This window comes from Eleginops maclovinus, chromosome 3 (assembly GCF_036324505.1).
Source record: "Eleginops maclovinus isolate JMC-PN-2008 ecotype Puerto Natales chromosome 3, JC_Emac_rtc_rv5, whole genome shotgun sequence".
NCBI classification, from domain to species: domain Eukaryota; kingdom Metazoa; phylum Chordata; class Actinopteri; order Perciformes; family Eleginopidae; genus Eleginops; species Eleginops maclovinus.
The window spans coordinates 22214659-22231351 of NC_086351.1; the positions used below are offsets into that span (position 1 = coordinate 22214659).

Below are 16693 nucleotides of genomic sequence, written 5' to 3' on the forward strand. Positions count from 1 at the left end.
GAAGAAGTCTACCGAGCTGTGATGATCATCCAGGCCAGCCGGGCGCGGCAGTGCGGCTTGTCACAAACAAGTAGTAGAAGAAGAAGAACACAACACATGACCTAAGCTAGCGGTTCTCCGGTGAGGCCAATATTACTGTTTTAATGTCTGTGGTCAAGGTGCCAACTTAAAATCTACTGTAAACCATAGCGACCTCTTCATAGCCACACAACAACAGCTGTTTGCTATGCTTTATTTGCTAGCTGAAGTAGCTAACTGGAGGCATGTTTTGGTGCTGTCATTGAGAAACTTTAGCAAACATGGCTGAAGCTTTACCTTAACCTCTCCACTGACCCTAATCTTTTTTAGTTTGATAAGTAAACTAGCTGTGCTTTTCATGGCCATCAGTTAGATATTAGCTTTGATAATGTCCTTATAAGTTGCTAACAGTCTGAAATTCCTCTTCAAAGTTGCTCTGGGATTGGGATGAATGTAGAGAAGGTGAAAGCTGCTAGGATGTGAGGCCTGCCGATGGACTGTCTGCAGAGAAGAGCTCGGAGGATTCAATGCGCATCTGTTGACACGCGGCCTCAGCGATGGCTGTCAACTCCCTGCTGAGATGCTCCATCAGGTAACCTACGCTGCTGTGACGTGTGTATATGGCAGGACTGTGTGCATGGTGCAGGCTAGAGCTGTCTCGTTTTCTGCCTCACATGGGTTCTGACATGTGGGTCTCACATGTCATACACATGTGACACGTTTGATGATCTCAAGGTGATGATGCTAGATAAGAGATCAAGGAATGTCTGTACCAAATTTGAATAAGTGCATAAACATGTTTGGCGGACTAAATGTTCCCTTTTTCAATGATAATGCAACCATAGATACTTTGTACACAATGCATTACTACAAACTGTTTTAAAACACTCAATTGTTACTAAGGTAAGGAGACAGCTAGGTGCATAATAGTGATTAAACAATAGTTTATAAAGTTTAACTGTGCTGGAATGATTAGAGTTTATTTATTGTAAGTATTTTATCAAATACAAATGCCAAACAGTTGTGTTTATCCTCTGTGCCGATTTTCCAGCTTTCTTCATTTTAAACTGAAGCCATGAAGGTTTGAAACTGTTGTTCAGACAGAAATACAATTGTGAGTGATTTTAGTTTTTATAGGGTAAACAAATGGTTGGAGAACAACCGATAATTTGATCAACAATCAAAAATAATCTATGTGTAAATCTGTGTGACAATACATACTACTGATGCCATATTATAATAAATCTAGCCTCCTTCCTGTGTTTCTGTGCAGGCTGCAGAGGAAGCGTGTGCTCACACATTTAGCCCAGCAGAGAGCGCTGTCGGGGGCAGAAGCTGTCACTGCTCTCAGACCCTTTTACTTTGCAGTCCATCCTGATTTCTTTGGTCAATACCCCATAGAACGGGTAGGTGTCTTGTATATCATGTGTTTAAATGTTATGTTGAAAAGATAACAAAGACAAAATCGTTGAACTGAGCCTATAAACGTCTGGTTCTCAGGGCTTGGGTGTGTATTTATAGCAGTATGTGCACGCCATTGGAGAGTTGAAGCATTTTACTGATGTGGATCGGAACACACGACTAATCATCACCATACAAACAGGAGGTTCACCACAGGTGTGACACTATGGTGTGTTTTACAGGAAGTCAATGAGAATTCATTGAAGAGGCTGAATAGCTACCTGGACCACCTGCAGAAGCCTGGCTCACAATCAGTCCGGCCCATGACGCTCACCTTTTATGTCAGGGACACAAAGGAGAGCAGCGATGTGCAGCCGGACTTCATCGCCTCAGGTAAGCTGTCATTAATATCGCTCATAGTGTTTAATCCATCTTTACAGATGTTTAACCTGCCGCCTGTTCTCAGGTTTCCGCTCGGTGAGCTTCACCCTGCACACGTACGATATCCTGAGCACGGTGGTGAACGTATTGAAGTCCTGCAGCCTGCCCACTGAGCACATGAAAGATCTCAAAACAAGTGTAGAGACGTCTAAGAGCCCGCCGGAGGGGGGAGTGCCTTTCTACAGACCAATCCGATGGAATAAGAGCTACTACAGCTTCACTGGATTCAAAGACCCGGAGCAGGAGCTGCAGCAGGCCAGGAGGGTGGAACCCACTCTCATGTTAGTAACACTTAACGCACATACAGTACATAACGCAGACATCACTACATTTTCATACAAACAGAAATATGATAAAAAGTTTAGTCCAAACTGTTGTTTCATGCATTTTGTTTGTCTATAGTGCAAACAAAAAATAAAGTCAGTAAGCATTAGTATGTGTTTCTGAACTCTTCCAGCCCAGTATCTGCTAAATCCCCTTCTATGTTCACCCGCTAGTTTCAAGTCATGGTTACCACAAGTAACTGAGTGCACGAACTTTGGCTTTATTGAATTGTGGTTTCTTATTGCCTTTTTTTTGTCAGCTTATGGCTGAGAAAGAACGAGTCTGAGGCCATGAAGAAGAGTACTGCTAGTCTTCCTCGGAGAGAAGAGCTGAACAGACTGAAGAATGAACTTAGTCGCAAGTTTGATTTGTCCGACATCAGGTACACTCAGCTCTACTCAGTATGATAGGAAAACGATCTGATGAGCCTTGTTCTTGCTAAATTATCCAAGAGAGTAACTGCTGATGTCATTCTAGTTTGGTTAGAGATGGAGCAGTCAGGAGTGAACCCTGCTCCTCTGCAGATGAGGATTTAAATGAAGCATGCACCACGTATGGCAGATCATCGGAAATGTATATTATCATGCGTTTGTGTCATTAAGACAACAAAAATTATAGTCACTGTTTATCGGTCAATACTATGAAGCCAAATTGTATCCATTGTCTTAAAGGGGCCCTATTATGCTTTTTGGGGGTTTCCCATTCCTGTAGTGTATTATAAAGTTATTTTTCATGAAAATGGTCTGCAAAAGCTACATTTCCAAAATTCCCTCCAGAGAGGAACTCCCACCTTCCTAAAACGCCTCTATTCGACTCCTTTGTTTAGTTATGTTACATAGTGACATCACTATGTTATACTTGCGCTTCTGTTGGCTAGCACTCCAACACATCGTACGTGATAGGCTAAGGGACTGGACATCTCACACGGGGTGAAAGAGGGTGCTGCAGCTTAGGCAGTATGAGGAAAATAAAGAGCTCTTTGAACATTAAAGCATGGAGACATGTCCCAGGAGAGACACTACATACTGATATGAACCTGAGAATGAGCAGAATATGTCCTCTTTAAATCCTCCTCCTGAGCTGTGCTTAAACTACCGATTATGAATCCTTTTCAAAATGTGAAAACATTGGTCATCGTCTCAGTAACAGCTCCACAAAATCCTTATTGTGCATCCCTCATCTAAAATGACAGAATAGTAAGAAACTGTGTGTGTTACCATGACAATGACATGAGTTCTGTGGTGCAGGTGGCAGCGCAGCTGGGGGGTCGCCCACAGGTGCTCTCAGCTTCAGAGTCTGAGCCGGCTGTCTCAGCAGGACCCCAGGGCCCTCAGAAACCTGCGAGGTAAACACAGTCCCTGTTCTGATCTCAGTGATGCTCATTAAACAACCTGACCCAACCCGATCTTCTGCAGGGTCTCCCTGTTTATTAACTTGTCCTTATCTAGTGTCTCAGGGTACATCCCATATCTCACTTTTGTGTCTTAGTCCCTCCCTCCCAGGGACTTATGGAAGGATGCAAGGAAACTAGAAATGTGTGTTTAGAGCTCCAGTAAGGCGACTCTAGTTTGTTGTGCAGGGTTTGCTTCTCTATTACTGATAAAAGGCACGCAGGTATCATCAGAACTGCAGCATGCTGTTAGCTGTTTATCAAACACCTGCACATGAATAACACTGCCTTTAATCTGTGTCCTGCTTATAGCGTCACAGGACCTTTTTCACCGGCAGACTGTTTATATTATTTATTCATTTATTTGATTAAGAAAGTATATGGTCCGTGTTGTTCAAATGTGTTATTACATACAATACATTATTGAAAAAGATGAACAACAGGACAGTATCAAACTTAGGAGTGCTGCCCTTTAGTTTAGTCTGTCTTAACGATATGACACTTAGTCATGTTGGGAGCGTCACCTCAGTGGATCTGCTCCAGTGGCCAATCAGTAACTGATACACAGTAAGGCGTGTCCGACGCTCCAGAAGATGGCACGCCAGAAGCGCTTCCTGTTCAAGTGAAGATCTAGGAGCAAGAAGTTGTAGGATAAGAGACTCGGGTGCACCAGACGTCGCCTTGTCCTCAGACAGTGGATAACGTTACAGGAAACTTGTTTTAGCATCCTGACCATCTAACAGGATAAAGAAGAAAACGTACTTTTGTGGCAAGAGTTGCTATGCTAGCTTTCTTGTTAGCTTACAATAAAGCTTTGGAAGGTTTACGTAGAATTAAATCCACCACATGCTTTTATTGACTTCTCTGGCAGTGCTTTTTTCATTTATTTACTTCATAGCAGCAACACATGTCAAATTGGTTGCCCCCCCCCCCCTCCAGGACACACGGTTGTGTTTGCTGACCAGTCGGGGATGAACGCCTCTGGACACATCATGCTGGGGACCATGGACGTCCATCACCAGTGGACCAAAGTAATGCAGTGCAGTTCCTCTGTGTGTTCTTCTGTGTTCCACTGTGTGGTCCTCTGTGTGTGCTGATGCTGCTCTGTGTCTCCAGCTGTTCCAGCAGCTGCCCAGCTACTGCAGCCTGCTGCAGCAGAGCGACTGGCTGAAGGAGAGGATCAGCCTCCTCCTGGGGGGGACTCAGGTGGTCCACGAGGAGAGGCTGGGCCCCATCCAGCCCATCACCGAGCACTACAGCACCCTGAACACTTTCCACAAGAGCCTGATGTCCCGCCGCCTCCGGCTGCACCCCCGCAGCATGCAGGACCTCAGCATGTTGTTGGAGAAGTAAGCTGTCACATGACCCTAGAGCGCCTCACACACGGTTCGGACTTTGACTAGCTAACAGCATGTGTTGTTTGTGTCGATCCCAGTGACCGCACTAATCCTAGTCTTCATGAGATGGGGTACTTCATCATCCCTACCACCTGCGACCCCCCCAAGCTGCAAGTGTACTTGCAGAGCCACGCCCCTGAGGCCAGGCAGCGCACCCAGCGCAGAAACCAGTGAGTCAACACGCTTCATTTTACAGGTCATGGGTCCCAGTCACTGAGAGGAATCAGCTGCAGTGGTGCAGTGATGATGTATTTTTGTAGGCCGAACTTGAAGTAAGCATCGCAAGCACCTTATTAACACTTAACATATTCAGGACATTTTTCGGATCAGATTTTAATCTCCAGAAATGAACCCCACTGGAACGTAAATGCAACCAGAAGATTGTAACAGGCTAAAAATGACCTTGGCCTTGCAGCGCATCACCACTGCTAAGCTAAAGGTGGACTCGTGTCAAAACGTAAACATCTTGTTAACCACAGACCTTTTCAGGCTTTTAACCACAAACACATTCCAACAACCCGTTGACTTTGAGATGAGGGAACTGGAGGTTGTAACATGCTAAGTGATTTCAGGACGCATCCTTTTAGCTTAGTTGTCCGTGCTGGCGAATATCCTCTGCAGCTCATTCCACATTGTTGTTCCTCAGCCATGTTACTGACTCTGAGCTGTGTGGCTGTGTGTGTGTGTGTGTGTGTGTGTATGTATAGACTGCAAGCAGAGGAGGAAGCTGCGGTGAAGCTCTGTCTCCAGAACCTGTCTCTGAGGAGTCTGTCCAAAGAGCCCAGCGTGAGCTCCAGCCAGATGATTCTGTGCTGCAGAAGGCTGGTGGAGCACCCCTCACCCCTCATGCAGGGCCTCCACCTCTGCGTCTCTCAGTTCTACTCTGTCATGCAGGACGGGGACCTGTGTGTACCCTGGGACTGGAAGAACTGAGACTCAGTCCATGTTGGACAGGAGTTTTTGTTACAGCTGTAGAACAGTCCAACATGATCTTTGCTTAGATGTCAGATGCTGCTCCCTCTCTCTCTCTCCATCTGGAAACCTTTAGGGTGCAGGCGAATCCACGTAGAGGCCAGGGGTTCCCCACCTCAGGGTGAGGACCGCTCACCTCCATCCGTCCATCTTCTACCACTTATCGGGGGAGGACTCAGTCCCAAACTTCTCTTCTCCTGGCCATATTAACCAGCTCTGACAGGGGGATTCCAAGGCGCTCCCAGTCCAGCGAGGATATTTAATCCCTCCAGCTGGTCCTGGGTCTGCCCCTTGGTCTCCTCCCAACTGGATGGGCCTGGAACACCTCCGTAGGAAGGCGACCAGGTGCCCAAACCACCTCATCTGGCTCCTTTCAATGCAAACTAGCAGAGGCTCTACTCTCAAGTCCCTCCCCCTAACCCTCAGGGAGATCAGCCTCCAGAAGAACCCATCTCAGCTGCTTGTATCATCTTGTTTTTTCATGCATGTCTTCGGTTTTTCAGATCTTCTTAAATGTTTGCTTTCTTCTCGAATACTGGAGAATTGTACCTCTTCAGGAATTATATTCAAAATCTAAGAACCAAATAGTGTTTGCCTAACCTTTAAGGTATTGAGGCATTCACTTCAGCAGTTGACAGTGAGTATATTTTATTGTTGCGATGCACTAACAAATGATGATACTTTATAAAGAACCTGTTTGTTCGGAGTTCTCCTGTTCTGACGCCCAATAAACACTAAGTGATATTACTACATGACGTTATTTTCTGAACGTCCATAAAGCCTGTGCACCTTTGATTACCTCCACTGTGGACAGAAGTATTGAGTCACACATGTTGTACAGTAAATAAAATTTATTTTCAATGTTCAGACAACAAACTGATTCCTCATTAAAATGGAAATAAGCAGCTCTCTCTCAGTCTGCAGGAGCTCCTGCATGTCATACAGCTCCTGATGCTGAGGGGAAGTAGCTTCATAAATATCAAGGCGCCTAAGGGGGTACTGTGTGTTGTGAAGGTGGGGGCTGTGAAGGTGGGGGGTTTTGGGTTGGCTGTAGAGGCTCATTTGCGCTGAACTTGTGTAAAGGATGAGGGCAGCTGGATGGGCTGGACGGGTTTCTTGCGGGAGTCTGGGGAAACCCTCTGGACCGGCGAGGGCAGCAGCTGGTTCCGTTTGATGATCTGCAGGGCCAGCTGGGTGTTTCCTGAGGACGCAGCACACACCTTTAACACCTCTCACACACATCATCATCATCATCATCATCTAAGGACATACCACTAATGGATAGAGCTGCACAATAAATCAGAAAGTCTATCGTTATCGACATTCATCGCAAAGACAGCTAGACCTGAGATAAATGATAAACTATCTCATGTGCCGTGCATTCTCCCTCTGCATGTAAATATATTTGGCCAATCAGATGAAGCCCTACTGCTCTAGATTGTCCTGCCCCCCACATAGAAGTTATGCTAGCCTGGTTACAGTCTGAGTAGAGCACATTTGAGTGTCGCTGGCTAAAGGGAGAGACGAGCGATGAAAATATGTGGGAGGAAGTAGCAGAGGAAGACACGGTCTGTAAATCACGCCTGTTTAAAAAAAACATGCCAAAAACATGACGTTATACAAACACAGATTTTATGCAAATCATGCGGAACACGTGTGACAACCACTGGCGGTAAAACGAGTACCTGCAGCCTCCGAATGTTGACATTTATTTAAAAATAAAGATTCTTTCACTGTTTTCAGATTTCTATTTATTTATTTTAATCATCCAGGTAGTATGAAAGCGGGGTATTAACATGTTCTGTCTAAGTCATCCTTCAGAAATAATAAACAAGACGATGTTGTTGGAATGGAAATAATGCGTTCTTTTTTCACTTTCTACATACGCTTCAAACTTTTCGGGGTCTATGTTGGAATTGAATCCAAAGCAGGAAGAAATTAACACTGTATATTTAAGTATTTGTTTATTTATCGCCGGCGATATCATGACGATATTCAACCATGTTATCACATCTTCCCCTGACCCCGTGCAGCCATACTAATGGGCCACAACAGTGTGAACAGATAAAGGGTTTGTCATCAGGAAACCTGTCCTCACTGTCCCAGATTTGTCATACTTTACCAAGTGATCAGATTCAACGGATAAGTAAACATCTTTCTGACCAGATGTTGTTTCAAATGAAGAAACACAATCTGTTGTTGATTACAGTGTGTGTATTACCGTTCTGCAGCTCTAAGTAGACTGCCAGCAGGATGGCTTCAGGTGGAATTTCCTTAGTGTTCACCATAGATGCAGCCTGATGAGGAAGAAAAGACATTGTAAAGCTTTAACTATAACTTCCAACAATTATATTGAGGATGAATGCTTAAGAGACAATTTATTTTATCTTCACACAATGTACTTAAAAAGGTGGGACTCCAGCTTTCATGTCTGCTGTGAATTGAAGCTTGTGAGGATTAAAGCTGCCTGACAGTGATCAGCAACCTGAACTTCTTGCCTAGCGCGGCCTCATACAGCTGTCATCTCATTGGTTGCTCTTTAAAAAGGGGAGTGGCATTCAACGTTCAAATGATTTGAACTTTGAGATCAGCTTTTTGGGGGCATTTGGAGCGGTGCGCTAGCCTTAGAGTCAGACACCGCCGAGCTCCCAGGAAGTGATGTCACCGTTGAAGCAAAAGCTGGTCCAACAACTTCCATGCCATATCATACTATCTCTCATTGACTCAACTCAGAAAGCAACTTCCCAGTATGAAGACTTGAAGAGCCCTTAATCATTAGGTCCAATTCTCTTGACACATCCACAGCTTCCTAGAGGAAATCACCGGCACAGCCAGCACAGACCCATTCTACCACGGATTCAGTGAAGGCAGCTTAAGCACACTGCTACACTCATTCTGAAACTTTGTAAATAACGTCTGTGTTGACATTTGACTGACTGATGGCTCTGTGAGTGAACATGCATCACACACAGCTCCTCCAGCACTGAGCCCAGAGCCACTCCTCTGTTAAAGCATGTTCATTGAGTGGCTTTTTTTTGTTGCTTTACACTAACCAAATGACCATTATTGGTAATGTTTTGTTCTTTGACCCAAACAAAGGCCTGAAGATGTTCCCTACACAACCCAGTTTGACGCACTGTGAAAGAAACCATGACCGCTGCCTTCACTTCAACAACAAATCAAATTGCGATTAGTATACGCAAGTTTCCTGCGGAAGTCATGTAGCTTTCGTCATGGTTACCTGATGCAGGCACTTGCGGGCCTTTTCGTACTCGCTCCTCAGACAGTAGGCGCTGCCCAGGTTGAATAGCATCATAGCCCGGGCTGACGTCACACTGCTGGGGTAACACAGGGGAGTCTGCTTCCCTGCTGCACACACACCACACACACTTGTTCATTTGTATTCGGATGTCATTAGAAAACGTTTTTTTAGATCTGCCATGTCATTCTTAGAGTTTCATTTTGTTCAATTACAGATGAAACTCAGATGTTTGACTCACAGGACTCCACGGGCTCTTCTCCTTTGTCTGAACCTGCTGGCAGAAACAAAGCAGAGCATTAATTCCCAAATCAGAGCTGTGTGTTCTTTAGAGGGAAGTAGAGCGGCCCCTGACCTTGGTCCTGCTCGCTGCTCAGCACCCCCATGGACACGTCGCTCACGTTCTCTGGGTTGAGGTGTGCGATGGCGTCTGAGATCCTGTCCAATGAGATCAGGGCTTCAGCAGCGTAGAGGTGACCCAGGAACCTGCACAGAGGGCGGAGGGCTGAGTGACAGGAGCAAACATGGCTGACGATCAGCTGATCACTTTACTGACGCTGCGGCTGCACTAACTTGAGCGATCCGGACACCTTGGTTTGGTGGAGCAGCTTCTCAGCGTGGTTTAGCGCCATCAGGTTGTCTCCCAGTGCTAACGCCACATAGGCACTGCAGGCCAGGATGGAGCACCTGCACATCAGAGCAGAGGACAGACAGGTGAGCGGGCAGCCCAGGGCACAGCGGATGTGTCGGCTGTAGTGAGGAGAGCACTGTTTACCTGAGGTTATCCACTTCCTGTTTCCTGAGGGGGGACGATGGAGCAGCGGACAGGAACTTATCGGCCTCCGGACCCTTCCCACTGCAACACATCATCACACGTCTGTCACACAGCAGCTCTTCAGCCAAGAGGAAGCCATTACTGACGGTTGCTCAGATGGCACAACATTCTTGTGAATGAGTCAACTGGTTTATTTTCCATTTATTTATTTGTTAGGGAAAATGCTAAATGTTTAAACGTTGGAATAACTGGATAATCAATTTTAGCGTTCGGGGTTTGTGGTAAAAGATGATTCACTATCCCTGATTCTAGTTAGACGTTTCTTCTAAAAAGTGATGATGTCATCGTTTCCAAAAGAACATCAGATAAATTAAGAGCGTAATAAAAAGATTATCATCTGATCTGACAAAAATCACAATATTTCCATGATATGTTCATCTTATTACACGTGTATGGAAGTGACTATGTGCACATGTTTATGTTCTAAATATCTTTAAATGTGCATATAGTTTATAAGTATTTGTGTGCATGCATGAGACTTGAAGTACTCGAGTCATACTCTAGTGCCAATTTTCGGGACTCGTATCTCGACTCGGACTCGCTCAGTGGTGGACTTGGACTCGTGAATTCTCTTGCACAAGGACTTGGACTCCGACTCACGCACTGATGCTCTCAGACTCAAACTGGGACTCGAACATAGACAATCGACTTGGACTAGAGCAAGTTTTGCCTTAAGTCCGGATGTTCTCTGCCTCAGATGTGTGAAGCTACGAGGCGAGTTCCAGTAACACGCCCCCACTATTCCCAGTCTAAAGATGTGCAGAGAACCAAACCAACAGCTACATTTAAACAAATATATCCCCTCTGATTAATACAGGACGACTCGAACACAGATAATGATGACTCGCAAAAGCAAACGTTATGTTGACGTGACTCGGACTCGAGACTTGGTGACTTAACTACAACACTGGCATGCATGGAGTCTTCAGAGTGTGTATACACGGCTCCGGGTTGTAAACGTTTCAGATACGTTTGATCTACTTCAGAAATACAAGGGACCATGCTGGTTATAGAGTCTGACGGCTGTAGGAAGGAAGGACCTGCGGTATCTCTCGGTGAGACACCGCGGGTGCAGCAGCAAGGAGCTGCACAGTGCTAACAGGGTGTCCTGGAGGGGGTGGGACACAGATTTCGCCACCTTTACCTAAACTTGAAATCATACTGATGTAAGACAGTATACATCTTGAATATAACTATTCAGTGTGTTGGTTGGTGTGTGAGGGTTACCTGCAGGCGTCGCTGTTCTCGCTGCCGCTCTCCGTGCTCCCTGACTGGCTGCACATCTTGGAGCCGTTCTCTGTCTTGGCGTCCTGCTGGTGTTCAGGCAGCAGCAGCAGAGCGTTCCTCAGGCAGATGGCTGCAAACTCCATACTGGCTACTGGGATAGCTGCTGACTGGCCCTCACTGTACACACACACACAATTATACAATATTTCACTGCATTGAAACACAATATAGAGTCAAAACATGCTGTCATATATATTGTACGAGACATATTGTCATATTCAATGGTCCTGAATTGTATTTACTTTGGACAGAGTCAGATCAGCTGTTTCACAGTTCCTAATCTTCATGCTAAGTTAATCGATTCCCAGTTCTTCATATAGATGCATGGACATGCATGGATCAGGGTTTCGTCTAAAGTTTTGATTTCTGAACTAGATTGTTTCTTTTACTCTCCTTTTTTCTGTAGAGGAAGTAAAGAAACCTTAACTCTGGATTTATTTGTTGTTCGATGTGCAATATACAACTCAGCAGCTTTAGGACATGAAGAAACTATTATTTTCCGTTTCGCTCTAATGCAAGATTTTTGACGGAAAGTGGGTGGGGCCGTAATTAGGACTGGAAATGATGTTAGTGCCTCACACAAAAATATTCTAGAAAAAACCCTGGACATGATAATGACCTTTCCCTTTGGCAAAAAAGCTAATGTACTCTTCAAGTAAGGAGAAAGCCCAGATGAGCAGCAGACTGTCCTACAGTTAGTTTCAGCTGTGTGTGTGTGTGTGTGTGTGTGTGTGTGTGTGTGTGTGTGTGTGTGTGTGTGTGTGTGTGTGTGTGTGTGTGTGTGTGTGTGTGTGTGTGTGTGTGTGTGTGTGTGTGTGTGTGTGTATGTATGTGTGTGTTTGTGTTGGAGGATGGACACTGACCTGTATATAGTGTTCTGGGTGGACTGCGATGCCAGGATGATCTTGCGATGGTATCCTTGCCCGACGATAGACTGAACTATACCTTTTTTACAAGGTAAACCTTTGCTCTCCTGCTCCGAGCCCTGGAAGCAAACAGACATTGTTCACCTTTATACATATGTAGAACGAATTAAAGTTGCTTTAGAAATATATATTCAAACTAATAGTTGGTGTGCTGATGGTAGTTTCTGAATAATTACCGACCAATATTACATATTATTCCACTTTATGTAAATAATATCTTTCACTTGTATCCAAAAACTATTCAGAGTGCAAGGTTGTCTTTAACAGACACCAACGCTGACAAATGAAATATTGCAGACATTAGTATTTTGTCCCTCCTCCACATGTAATAAATAAATAAATGCTTAAATGTTCAAATAGGTCCTTATTTTTCTCATACTGCCTGTGCTGCAGCATCATGAGATGTCCCGCTCCTTAGCCTGAGTGCTAGCCAATAGAAGTGTGAATGCTATGTAGTCTGTCAGTAAACAAAGGACATTAATCCCCCTCCCTCACCCAGCACCAGTCACTTTCTATTCTCCGCTGCTACTGAAGATGTATTTTTTGCACTACAGAACTACTTGCACTACTGTCAAACTGTGTAGATTGTTTCTAATATATGTATGTATTACTTAGGGTTTTTTTGTATACCCCTTTTTACCCCCCCTATTTTTTTCTAGGCTCTTATTTTTTATGTTATTTGTTCTTGTTTATATTTGCACCGTGGGACTGCCAGAAACGGTATTTCATTTTTCTGTATGTATAACACATGTGGAAACTTTGACAATAAAGGGGACTTTGACTTTGACTAATCGTTTCAGGCAAAAAAAAAACAATAACACACTACAGAAACCCCTAAAAAGCATAACAGGGTACAAAGGAAAATCAACATGCAACAGAGCTGAAGGGAAAGGAGGAGGTTTCTCAGTAGTGTGTGAGCACCTTGTTGGCGGAGATGCAGCACTCTGCCAGGCGCAGCCACAGTCTGGGGTTGGAGTGGTACACTTGCACGGCCTCCATCAGACACTCGAAGGCTGCCAGAGGCCTGCCGATGTGCAGCAGCTGGATCCCGCAGTTATACAGCAGCTCGTAGCGCTTGTTTGCTAGCAGAGCACACATGGGGATACCTGTGAACTTCTTAGCTGGAAAAGAGAAAGACATGGGGTTTCGGTGACGTCATCACACCTGGCAGCCAAAACGAACCTCTCCCGCGGTGAAAGATTAATTTAGCCTCGCTTGATGGTCAAATAATATGTTTCTCAGAAAAATTACAAAGGGTTAACGGGGCAAAGATAGGAAAAAAGGATGGATTAAATAAGAACGTTTGTTCAGAGTCAAACGAAGAACTCACAATGAACAGCTCGCCTGCACAGCTACAAGACGAGGAAGCTAGTGCTAAGCCACACATGGCTAGCTTTGCTAAAGTGCTGGAGGAGATCAGGGACTTTCGCAAAGACACAAAACAATTAAACGAAATCAAATCCGAACTAACCAACGTCAATGATAAGATAGCAGAGGCAGAAATGAGAATGCTGAAGACCGCATTCAAAATGTGGAACAGGTGCTAAACAAGATGATACAAGTAATGAATCAGCAAGAAAATAAACTGATTGACCATGAAGGGAGGATAATTTAAGGATATATAATGTCCCTGAGGGAGCGGAAGGATCGTTTACGGTTGAGTTTGTGAAGAAACTACAACAGGAGACACTTGAGATCCCTCCGGCCACCGAGCTTGGCATTGAACGAGTACACCGGGCGCTCGTGCCGAGGGCCTGCGGAGACAGAGAGGACAAGCCGCGGTCAATAATTGTCAAGCTTCTCCGCTACTCAACTAAAGACAATATTGTACGCAAGGCATGGGGAAAAAAGAAGATCGCACCATGGGAGAGCCTGGCTGAGCAGCTGTCCCGCTGTGCTGGGAAACGGTGGGAGGACAGTATGAAGGTAGATATGGTGCAAAATGCGAGAGCTTGTAAAACCTGATGTGAGCACTTTTAGAGTACAAAGTGAGAACTTGCAGGAAAAAAATATGAGCTTGTGTGCATACATTTACACTTGTATAAAATATCCACGTATCTGTGAACGAAATTTGAAGTCAAAGACAAAAACAAAAACGTTTTGTAGCTTGTAGAAAGAAAATGAACTTAGTGATGAAATCTTCACTTGCAGAAAAAAGAAAAATTCCATTCCAACTGCAACTGGGTTATTACAACCTCTCATATCCGTCATTACAGCTTCACTAATCTGCTCTGTGGCAGCGTTAATCGGCGAGTCTGCGGCCTTGACTTGTGCTACAGTTCTTGTAATCAAGTAATGTTCACTTGTAGATGTGGGGGAGCGAGGGGCAGAGTAATCAGAACAGTGAGGCGCAAGCTCCTCGGGTCAGTCACACAGTCACAGTCATATGCCTATAGTCAGTTCAAGGCGAGTACGGCAAATACAAGTTTGCATCAGCTGCTCGTGTGACAGTCGGACAGTGAATATTTTCCAGCGGCCGCTGCCTTGAATTAACGGCATACTAAACGCTGGTGGACGAGCAGCACTGCAGCGGGCGGTAAATGCCGCTGAATTACATTAATAAACAATGAACCACGGCACTCTGGAGAAAAGTACAAACATTGGAGAAGTAGTTATTTAATTGATTTGGGTTCGTATGATTAAAAGCAACACGAGCATCGACCCGACGCAGTGCCTCGTTGTTGTTGTGAGAGGCATAACTGTCGTTGGGGAGACAATCAGAGATGTGAACAGTGAAGTCATTACGCAGCACCAGTCGGGCTCTGGGCAGTGAAAACACAACTGGGGCTAAAAACAAGAGCCGGTTCAGAACCATAAGAGCACTAGCATGGAGCTAGAACTGGAACTGGTTTGGTGGGAAAGGGGCATATGACTGTGACGGTGTGACTGACCCGAAGAGCTTGCGCCTCACTGTTCTGATTTATCCGCCCCTTCGCTCCAACCCCCCTCCCTCTCCCACATCTACAAGAGAACATCGCTTGATTACAAGAAGTGTAGCACAAGTCAAGGCCGCAGACTCGCCGATTAATACTCCCACAGAGCAGATTAGTGAAGCTGTAATGACTGATTTGAGAGGTTGTAATAACCAAGTCGCAGTTGTAATGGAAAATATATTGAAAAGTGAAAATTTCATCACAGAATCTCAGTCCATCTCAGAATACAGTTCAAAGTTCTTGTTTTTACATATAGAGCTGTCCATGGCCAAGCCCCCGCCTACATTCACGACCTGATCCACCCTTACAGGACAAACCGGGCCCTGAGGTCCTCTGAGCAGGGCCTTTTAAAGGTGCCACAGAACAGGCTAAAAACCAAGGGGGATCGTGCCTTTGAATGAACTCCCCCAGGGCCTGAGAGCCGCTGTCTCAGTGGAAATGTTTAAGGGGCAGCTGAAGACTCACCTTTTCCAAAAAGCTTTTGAGGTGTCGGGGGAGGTGAGTTTTTCGCGGTCCCTACACTGGTGTTAATCTGTACTGTTGTGTTTTATGCCTTTTATTGTACATGTTACAGTTGTACTTGTATATTTATTGTGTACTCTCTGTAAAGCACTTTGTACATTCGTGTTGAGAATGGTTGAGAAAGGACAAATATGTATCAAACATTCTACTGGTTGCTGCTAAAACGGCATCCACCAGGAAATGGTTATCAAAAGATAGCCCGACTCAGAACAAACGACACAGGGATGACGTATTTTGTAGGCCGACACGGAAGTAAGCTATGCATGGGTTCCCTCGACAAAAAAGCAATGCAATTTCTCCATAGGCTTTTGGAATATGGTAAAAACTGCTGATGTATTTAATGCCGTAGAACAAAACGTGATCTGTCGCTTAAATTTGTGTCAACCACAGACATTATTTCGAGCTATTTTCAAAAATCCCACTGACTCTGAGACGAGGGAACCGGAGGTTGTAAAATGCCAACTCTCTTCCGGGTTTTAGGACTCGTTCCTGCACCACTATGGATGAATGGACATCACGATGGACATTTATAACATGGAAAAGATAACTGCTTTTGTCAATCAAAAACTGGAGCAATTTACATCATACTGGGAAAAATGGACTCACTATATAATGCCCTACAGGCCTGACTTTGTTTTGACAGATTCTTAACTCTGCAACGAAAGGACTCCTCCCTAATTGTTCATCTTTCATTGTCCTTTAATTTAATTATTCTCTTATCTGTTATTTCTGTCGGCATTGCTGAAAAGCACTATGAACAGATTAATGTCACTCACGCAATGATCCAATGTACAGGATGCTGTAACAGTGTTTGACACAACAATAAATAAAAAGTAAATAAGAGAAAAAAGAAAAGAGAAAGACATCTTACCATGATGGTGATAACAAAAGCAACCATTAAAAAACTTCATTTGTAAAGCACTTTTATACATCACAGCTCAAAGTGCTTCAACAACGGAGGTAATAAAAGGGAAGAGAATAAATTAAA

At 44.6% G+C, this 16693-nt stretch overlaps 2 protein-coding genes across 6 annotated transcripts in view; one reads left to right on the top strand and one right to left on the bottom strand.

The window, feature by feature from the left end:
• tcaim (T cell activation inhibitor, mitochondrial) lies at positions 1 to 6819 on the top strand. Its single transcript, XM_063879456.1, has 11 exons — positions 1 to 120; positions 450 to 610; positions 1292 to 1424; positions 1662 to 1812; positions 1886 to 2141; positions 2444 to 2566; positions 3432 to 3529; positions 4514 to 4605; positions 4691 to 4923; positions 5010 to 5141; positions 5679 to 6819. Exons 2-11 carry the CDS (start codon positions 576 to 578, stop codon positions 5902 to 5904), a joined length of 1479 nt encoding a protein of 492 aa, XP_063735526.1. The 5' UTR covers positions 1 to 120; positions 450 to 575; the 3' UTR covers positions 5905 to 6819.
• The window catches only part of cnot10 (CCR4-NOT transcription complex, subunit 10), a 22960-nt gene continuing 13041 nt past the window's right edge, over positions 6775 to 16693 (bottom strand). For 2 of the 5 annotated variants that reach the window (XM_063879455.1, XM_063879451.1), the window contains exons 10-19: positions 13172 to 13371; positions 12188 to 12309; positions 11265 to 11441; positions 9978 to 10058; positions 9776 to 9889; positions 9558 to 9688; positions 9444 to 9479; positions 9185 to 9312; positions 8165 to 8240; positions 6775 to 7144 (exon numbers count right to left, since the gene is read on the bottom strand). In XM_063879455.1, coding sequence (XP_063735525.1) covers positions 7002 to 7144; positions 8165 to 8240; positions 9185 to 9312; positions 9444 to 9479; positions 9558 to 9688; positions 9776 to 9889; positions 9978 to 10058; positions 11265 to 11441; positions 12188 to 12309; positions 13172 to 13371 — 1208 coding nt within the window. In that variant the 3' untranslated portion in view covers positions 6775 to 7001. The remainder of the gene's footprint in view (positions 7145 to 8164; positions 8241 to 9184; positions 9313 to 9443; positions 9480 to 9557; positions 9689 to 9775; positions 9890 to 9977; positions 10059 to 11264; positions 11442 to 12187; positions 12310 to 13171; positions 13372 to 16693) is intronic. The other 3 variants (XM_063879454.1, XM_063879452.1, XM_063879453.1) reach the window with 3 other exon arrangements.